Source organism: Hakea prostrata, chromosome 9 (genome assembly GCF_041222555.1).
Source record: "Hakea prostrata isolate BN-2017 chromosome 9, UWA_Hpros_2, whole genome shotgun sequence".
Classification (NCBI taxonomy): Eukaryota; Viridiplantae; Streptophyta; class Magnoliopsida; order Proteales; family Proteaceae; genus Hakea; species Hakea prostrata.
This window is the reverse complement of record NC_142608.1, coordinates 25,887,383-25,896,521: the sequence shown is the minus strand read 5'-3', so window position 1 is coordinate 25,896,521 and position 9,139 is coordinate 25,887,383. Positions and strand designations below refer to the sequence as shown.

Sequence of the window (9,139 nt, the reverse complement as noted above, 5' to 3'; positions counted from 1 at the left end):
TTCTTGGTTTTAAATTAAAAATGTGTTAAGAATCTTAGTTTTCTCTCCATATGGGTAAAGTATCCCAACTTATAAAGCTATTTTTTTCTTCCAACACATTTGAGAGAGAGGAGAGAGAGTGAGGAAAAAAAATAAAATAAAAAGAAAGAGAAGAAGAAGAAGAAGAAGAAGGAAGAAGGAGGTTCCCAAGAGAGTGATCAAACGCACCTGATGTGCTATTAATTATTCAATGCTTTCAACCATCAACAACAAAAACCAGTCCTCCAGTCCTCCATTAAAGTCAGGAACATCGCTCAATATTTCCAAAATACGATTTGAGATCATTTTCCCCATCAAACTATGACCACAGACCGAATGAATCAGATACAGATAGAACCCATAATGCTAATGTAGACAGTGAATGGATCCGAGCCCATGAATGCCGCATCAAATTGGAGTGTGTTGCATCTAGACCTTCTTAACGTCAGCCGAGTAGTTAGGCAACCTCTTGAGGGCTTTTCCAACATGACTTGAGTAGGTGTGATGCCTGCACTCACAAAGGAAATTAGAGCAGCCCGACCTTGTGTTGGTCGGGAGACCCCTTCCGACGCTAAAGTTAGTCTAGGCAACAATAGAAGGCTTTGTTTTGATAGGGGAACCGAGATCCAAAACATTCTCACCATCGAAGCTATGACAATGAGACAAGCATTATTGTGGGCTCTTGATTTTAAGTTGCCTAATTGAAGTAGAGACAGACAATCAAGCTCTCATTTGCATCCTGCAACATCATCTACATGAAGCTCCTTGGAAGATATTCCCAATAATATCGGACATCATACACTTAAAGGCTTAATTTGAATCCATCACATTTTGACATATACACCGTGAAGCTAACATGATGACGGATGTACTCGCGAAGGAAAGTGCTCTTACCCAAGATGCCTTCTTAACTATCACATACCCCCACCCTCATCTCCTCTGGGTTTTATTGTTTAATATATTAGGTCTAGGCTATACTCGGGGATTTTCCCTATAAATAAATAAATTTCTTTCCTACAAGAAAAAAAAACAATAGAAGGTTCTTAGAGTGTAGAGAATGATGATGAGTGGAATCTCATACATTGCTCATCATCTTAGGATGGAGTTTGTATGGTTACCTAGGGGCGGCCCCTCCGTCGATTTCACCCATTGATTGAATAGTGGAGCGAGTTATCTTAAGGAGCATGTTCCTTTTCTTAGTGGGACTAATGGAGCCATTACTTCTTTAGACACTTCCCCACGTTTCGAAGTATGCATGATAGGTGGTTATCTCTAACTAACCCTTTTGACTTGGTCAACTTCAACGCTCCTCTTCAAACTTAGTATTGAGTGTTCTCTCATTGCCTGAATATATCCCAAGAGATTCTCGAAGGATCCTCCAGGGGAGAGGTTCTCCAATTTCCTGATGGAGTGTTCATGGGATTCCCCGAGGGGTTCTCCAACCTTCCCAAGGGAAGTTGCTTCAACTACCTGATAGGATATTAGTGATTCTTCCCGAGGAGCTCTCGATTTCCCCGAGGGAGTACAAGTGATTTTTCCCGAGAGACTCTCCATTATCCCAAGGGGATATAAGTGGTTCTTCTTGAAGGGCTCTCCATTACCCCAAGGGGGTGTAAGTAGTTCTTCCCGAGGGGATCTCCATTGTCCCCAAGTGTATATGGTTTTTCCTGAGGCACTCAGGTTAACTACCCTCCACAATAGTGTGTGTGCTTTCAGGAGAGGACCTCCTTTCCTCGGAGGAAAAATGTGTCCAATGAATCATAAGATTCAACACTGTAATATTATAACCTAAAGCCATTCATTTGATTTATCTAAATTTGAATACATTGAGAGAACCCTCCAAGGAAAGGATCCAAACTCCCTACCCCAAAACACACACCCACACCAGAGAAAGAAGAGATAAAAGATAGAAATTAAAAGGAAAACCAAAATCGAAGAGGTTAAAAGAATGATTTTTTTTTTCTTTCTTATTCAAGGGAATAGAAGTGCAAAGCTACAAGGAAAACTAAAATTATCTCGGTCGTCCTCCTCTCACTCACTAAGCCTGAACCCAGCATATCTCCGATCTCTTATATCCTTCCATCTTTAAGGGGTGGTATGTATCTCCTATATATAAATGTACAAGCATTCTCAGCTCTCAGCTCATGGCGAGGAAGGTTAGGATACAAGAATTTAAGGCTGGGCTAAGGAGTTTTGGTGGGGAGGGGAGGAATTGGAAAATAAAATGAAAGAGGGTGGAACATAAAACCAGAAAATAACAATGGAAACGGGAAAGAATAAATAAAACTGCAATGGGCACTAAGTCAACTCTCTAAGTTCTTCTAGCATTGGCTCTATGAAATTACTACACAGCTGCTTGGGTTAAAAAGGTAATGTACTAATTCTTGTATGAATGGGTGGTGGAAGAAAGGACCAGATGCAAGGGATTCAGAGAGAAACAGAAGGAATGCATACAATTGCTTGCTCTAGAGACTGTAGTGTCTAACTGAGTATTCCAAAACTTGAGGAGTAGGGCTAATCATCTCTTTAACTCTGGTACTGTTCTTGTAAATCTTGAATGTCGGGACAATTATCACATTCTCCGCCTTCGCTACCACTGGGCTCTCTTCAATATCAACCTTCACCAAAACATAACCAATACTAAATTAAAAAAAAAAATTCATTTTCACGTAAAGCAGGCAACCAGGAGAAAGGGGGGGGGGGGGGGGGGGGGGGGGGAAGTGTTTCATAAAGCAGGATTACCTACCTTGACAAAATTCACAGACGGATACTTCAGACATAAAGTGTCTACAAAAGGAGATATCTGCTCGCACTGCTTATTTGCTTTCTTGAAGTACACTACTGAAACACCTGCAATTCCAAACTTAATTCTACATGTTAATTAACCAAAACATGAAAGAGTACAGGAAATATACTTAAGAAACTAGGGCAGAAGATCACCAGGTGAAGATACCGCAGCTCTAAATTGATCAAGACCTGATACTTCCTCTACCTCACCACCAAATTTCATATTATAGACTTCTTCTCCTCGTGATTTCCTTAATGCAACCTGGGCATGGAATAGGGCTTCTGCAACCTCTATATCACCAGGAATTTCTTTTCTCAAAACTTCATAGTCTCTTACAGATTCAGCCCATCGTTCTAGCTAACAATCCAAACAAACCAAGAAAGACACCATAATGGATTATTTAATTCTACAATGTTGGCAATAAAACACTTGGACACAGATTTGTCTTGAAAGAGAAAACTCACCTTGTCATTGGAGGAAGCTCGTCGAAGAAGGGCCTTCGTGTAATTGGGTTGGATCCTGAGAGCTTGGTTGCAATCTTCCACAGATCGCTCCCAATGCCCAAGCTTAGACCAACAAGCTGCTCTATTGCAATAAAGAACAGAATTGGATGGATCATACTTAAGGCCCTCCGCATATGCTGAGCAGGCTTCAGTAAACCTCCCTGCCTTGAAGAGATCATTACCACGAGCACGGGCACTTGCAACCAACTTCACATTGTTTAGCATCACTCCAATTTCAACACTTCGGGTATCAATCTCTGCAGCTTTCTCAGCTGCTGCAACTGCATTCTCAAACCTGCAAGACATCAATCATACATTCTCATTTAACCCCAAGAGCCTTGTCCATTTTTCCAGAGGAACTTCATATATCTAAATTCACCTTCCAAATGCCATTTCAACCTGAGCTCGGACAAAGTAGAGGTAAGATTCAGAAAGAAACCCAAAGAATTTGGCCTGTGAACATGAAGAACTAGCCGGTTCATATTTGGGCATGCTTGAAAAGCCAGAATCTGCATCCTCTAGCTGGTGAAGCTTCAAGAATGCTTCCACTCTACATGCAAATAGCTGTAAAATCCATCCAACCAATTTGAGCTGTTTGAATTCTCAATTTCATGCCATCTATATCTGGCAGTTTGAACTGAACTTGTTCAAGAGGTCATACCTGAGGAGAGGATTCTGCACCAGCTGCAATGGCAGCATCACTTTCCCTCAATGCACTCTTCCAGTCACCAATTTTCCGAGCATCAGCACATCTGTTCAGATGCCACTCCACAGCCTGCAACTTCTGAAAGTCAGACGGCTCAAGCAGCTGCCCAGAAGAGCTCATGCGTTTCTTGGCATTTTCTACTTGCCCTAACCTGTAAAACTTTAATAAGATCAGATAGATATTCCTCACCTTAACTCTCACATTGCAGGAAAAGCAAGGACTCTAATAAAGCTAACCCAGAAAGGCAAGAAATACTTCAAATGTGACAATATTTAATGAATTCTACGTGCCAAAAGCACTGCCTATGATTATAAGGTAGACCACCACAAGATTTCAGAAAGAGGTTGGGGTCGGAAAATCCTCATTCTCAAAAATAAAATAAAAATTTAACCAATAAATAACATTGAGTTGAAGCAAGAGATATACAGAGACTCAGGATTCCAAAATAAAGAACAAAGTGAATAAAACATCAGTCTTAACAATCCAAAAAGATTCAAAGAGAAACTAATAAACGAAACCACAATGCGGCAACAAAATTCCAGTCATAACTCATTAATTACAACCAAGACATGACCAAAGCAAGTCCATAACAAACGACAAACTCAGAATAGAACAAAAAACATCCATGGAGATCAAGATCTAGTCATCTTATCGCTTATAAGATCACTTTATCTACACAAAGCCAGCAACAAACACTGCAGAAACAAAATGCAGATCATCTACCTTAAGTATTCCACTACCGATTCATCCAAGAGGAAACAAGGAATTCTACCACTTCAACTCATTCACAGGAGAACAGAACACAGAGCACTCAATAATTTGCAGAACCGTAAGCAAAGAACAAAAATGAAGCAGGTTTCAATTCCTAAACATACCGCAGATGCAGAGACGCCAAACGCTGATGTGCCCTACCATAAGTTGGATCCAACCTTACAGCCTCCTCGCATTCCCTTATAGCCTCAGTCAACCTTCCAAGCGCAGTCAATGCAGCCGCCCTATTACTCCGGCACGCCGCATTGTCCGGAGAAATCGCAATCGCCCGATCATATAGATTCAGGGCTTCAAGAAAAGATCCCCTTTTGTACAGCTCATTACCAACCCTCTTCACTTCGTCCGGATCCGAAGTCGCCATGGCCCTCTTCATCATCATTGATTCCCCTGCGAATTGCACATTACCTGTTACATTGGCACCACTCGCTTCGCCGCCCAATTTTCCACCAACGCCGCCTCGCATTATACTACCATGGCCATAGTTTCCAGTGCCCGAGCCCAAAACATCATTTCTTGCAGTGTTCTTCGTCGCCAGTCCTGCCTTCAAAACCTTTCCCGACCGACAAATGTTTCCGCTAGGAAATACATTCACGCTTGGTGAATTGACTGAAATTCCACTGCCGCCGCCACCACCGATAACGCTTCCGCCAGCGTAGATTAATGGGGCACCACAGGAATTCGATCTTCCATGACCAGGTTTTTGATTACGAGTTGGAGTTGGGCTTCGTTCGCTTGAGCCTGAGAGCTCACCTGAGTGGTTACTCCCACCACCATCAGATCTTCTGACGGCAGTTGCAGTTTTACCCGAAAATGAACCAGACGAGCTAGAGCTGCTACTCGTGGTGGTGACACCACTCGCAGCAGGACCACCGGCAACCGATCCACGAATCCTCAATGGCGAAACCGGTGATCCCAGATCGAGTTCTTTAAAATCAGGTTTGTCGGCCTCGCAAGTCAAAGCGTCACTAAATCGATCTGCAAACCCTATTCCGGGTACGGATTTGCCTGAATGCGACATTTCTCAACTAAACAAACCACAAAGTTTCAAATTTAATTTGTGGGCTTTCGTTCTTCGACTTCAATCTTTCCCCTTTCAACAATGTCCGTAGCTGTTAGCTACAAGGCCACCACCAACAACAGAGAAGGAAATCAAACCCAAGAAGCTTTGAAGAAGACATGAATGAAGAGAAAATTGGAAGAAAAGAAGATCCAAGAGGAGAAAAAGAAAATAAAAAAGAAATAAAGAGATGGGGATCTCGTGATTTAAAAGCAAGAAGCAAGGAATGACTGTGAGTGCTACAAAGTATACAAGAGAGAGAGAGAGAGAGAGAGATTGGATTGCGAGAGAAGAACAAGAGAGGAGAAAGAAAAGAAAGCTTCTCCTTTCACCTTGTTTTATTTGTTTCTCCCTTTCACCTGCTGCTTCACGAGACACCTCTCCATTCCCTCTCTCTCCTCTCTCTCTCTAATCCCTTCCCTTTCTACCACTGTTCTTCCTCTGTCTTTCATTATTATTTTCTCTCGTTTCTCTTTCTTCCACTTTTTTAGAATCGGAAAATCGGATCGAGAATCGGCCGATTACAGATGCTATGGACGATGCACACTATGGATAATGTTACTTAAATTGTCTGGAATCGGACCCTTGTAGGTGTCCAACTCAGCTGTTACCGATCCCTTTTTTTTTTTTTTTTTTTTTGGTAAATACCGATCCCAATTTTGACCATCATCAGAAATTTCCCCTTATACTATCCGAATCGACATTATGGCCCTTACAAAAAGGAAAATCCACATTTGGGCTCCAGATCTGAAACATCTCCATTCGATCCATATCCAATTTCAGCATATTAACTCTGATTCTTTCAAGTTTTGGACCGATTTCCGATACGATGTGATTCGGATTCGACAGAGTTCGATTTCACGATTTGGTTCCTGATTTTTAACCCTGCTTTTACTTTTTTTTAGTTTCTCTAATTGTGAATTTTGGGGCAAGAATTTGCTTCGTTTTCACTTATTTCACTTTTTCCCAGTGAAAAACAAGTGCGCACGATAAGGATCTCGACCTACTGGCTGACGTTAGTCCGTAATTATTATTGTGTGTCTTGTGCGTTCACAGCTCAAACTAGCCTACGCTGTTCACTTCCTAGATTCTGTACTTTCCAGAGTTTTCGTTCTTACGCAAGCTGCAAGCAAGAAGCCATGAAAAAATCATAAATGACCCTCCAAGTGAATTTACGAAGCTGCTCTTTCACCGTCACCTTTAGTTTTACATTTCGGGAGTAAATCTGTAAATGAAATGAAAAGCACCGTAAATTTCGGTTAAGCGTAGGAGGGTAGTTTGGGAATTCTGGTCAGTTCCAGACAGAAGCAGCTGGCCATGTGCATCGTGCCGTGCCAGTTGGCCCATTCAGAAAACCCTAAAAGCGTTTCAGCGGCCTCCAGCCAAGCGTAAGACTCGATTGACGGCGTCAGTTTTATTGATCCGAATATTCCGTTTCAATGCAACCTAACCCCGTTTTGGTACGGAAGAACTATTTTCAAATAAATGAAACCAAAAACCAACACGATAATCTCAATTGAGTGGGTAAAAATTTTCTTTTCGTACCTAATGTGCACAATTTTTTTTTTTTATCTTACTTTTTAAAATTAAACACGTGATAAGAATCCAACATTGTAAATTAAAATATTTCTTCGTAGAAGATCCAAGCTGGAAATTGAATGGATAAAAATAAAAGGCATAGTTTAAATCATTAAATATGGCATTTGGTTAAAAAGAAAAGTAAAGTTGTAAAAATAACTTTATGCTGTATTTGGCATGATTTTTTATTTTAATTTCCTATTTTTTTTAAAATTAAGGCTGAAAACCATTCTTGTTTGAAATACAAAACTCATTTAGAGACCGTTTGATGATTACCTAACTACAAATAATTTTTATAATATTTTTTAAAAAATGGTGAACATATTCTTTCTTCGCCCATCTTCTAGAACTACCGAAATAGCAAGACCATGATGATCATCGTAGGAAGGGTTTCATCTTCAAAGCCTCCATTTCTATCTGCTTATCATGGTGGGACTCAACAATAGAGAATCTCAACAATTTCTTTTGATGGTGAAGGGATGCTAAAGAGAGCAATCAGATTGTATGTGAAGGGGAACCATCTTTGGATACAAGAGGTCAAAGTTGGATCATCACCAAATACTTTTGTAATTCAGATAGAAGGTGTGAAATCCATCCCTATTCTAACCCTGACCCTGACCCGGAACCTTTGATGTTTGTAGATCCGAAGACCCAGAGTGGTGGAAGAAGAGACTTGTGGGTCCTCGTAGTTGAAGACTTGGTGTATGATTCTGAATCTATGGATATTGACAGTGATGCCCTTTACTTGGATACACTGTCAGTGTTCGGTGAGAAACTACACTCAGAAGAAGGGAAGCTTAGTTGAGGTACTTGATGCGCTTCCGGTCTTGTTTCGAAGGTATTTCTCTAATCTAGACTTGTTGATTGACTTGTAGGAGAAAACCCAACTCAATTTGGATTAGTCTGGCCTTCCATTTCCCTATTTGAAGTTGCTGTCACTGCTTAGTCGACTAACCCAGTCGACCAACTGGTTATTAAATACGAAAATTACAAATTTCTTGATTATTTTAAGCCTACTTATTGGGACCTCGTGAATAGAACCCTACCATAATCATTTGGACTCTAGAGAATGAGGAGGGAGCTTCCCAAAGCCATTTCTTGGTAGTTGTGAATAATCATTGCTTCAATCATTGCATTTCATCTCCAACTTCCTCTCTAAGGTATGTTTTCTCTCTCTCATCCTCTATTCTACTCCTTTCTCTCTTCTTTCTTGTTGTTGAGACCATGACTAAGGTGTTGCAACCTTGCAAACACCTAGTCATGTGTTTCCCCTTTCATTTCCATTAGTTTCTTTCTATTCTTGCTATGCTATGCTTCCATTTTAATCATTAGCATTGTATTTCCATGATTCTTTTCATTCCAACTTGTTTCCTTGACATAAAATGATTTGTATATGTATGCTAGGTCTGATTTATTGTTGATTTATGATTCTAATATACTTCTTATCATTCCCTTAGCTGATTCCCTATTGTCCCTTGCTATTACAACCAATTTCATTTCAATTCTTGATGTTTAGCATATAGAACATAGGGTTTCAATTTTGGTATTCCTAATTAGACCATTAGATTATGTTAAATACATGCTAGATAGTGTTCTTATACTGTTGTAATCAATCCCTCCAAGTTTCGGGTCGATCCGAGCCCCTGAAGCTAGGTTTTGGATCAAATTTCACTATTTAGCACCGCACTGTTCACTTGGTCGACTGCTTGGTCGACTAA

At 40.6% G+C, this 9,139-nt stretch overlaps 1 protein-coding gene across 1 annotated transcript; it reads right to left on the bottom strand.

Annotated features, from left to right (window-relative positions):
* Positions 1 to 288: 288 nt before the first annotated feature.
* LOC149005062 (TPR repeat-containing thioredoxin TTL1-like) lies at positions 289 to 6,254 on the bottom strand. The gene is made up of 7 exons (XM_089168955.1): positions 4,891 to 6,254; positions 3,971 to 4,166; positions 3,689 to 3,873; positions 3,271 to 3,604; positions 2,959 to 3,163; positions 2,765 to 2,868; positions 289 to 2,636 (listed from the first exon to the last, which is right to left on the bottom strand). Exons 1-7 carry the CDS (start codon positions 5,802 to 5,804, stop codon positions 2,484 to 2,486), a joined length of 2,091 nt encoding a protein of 696 aa, XP_089025081.1. The 5' UTR covers positions 5,805 to 6,254; the 3' UTR covers positions 289 to 2,483.
* Between the last annotated feature and the right edge of the window lie 2,885 nt (positions 6,255 to 9,139).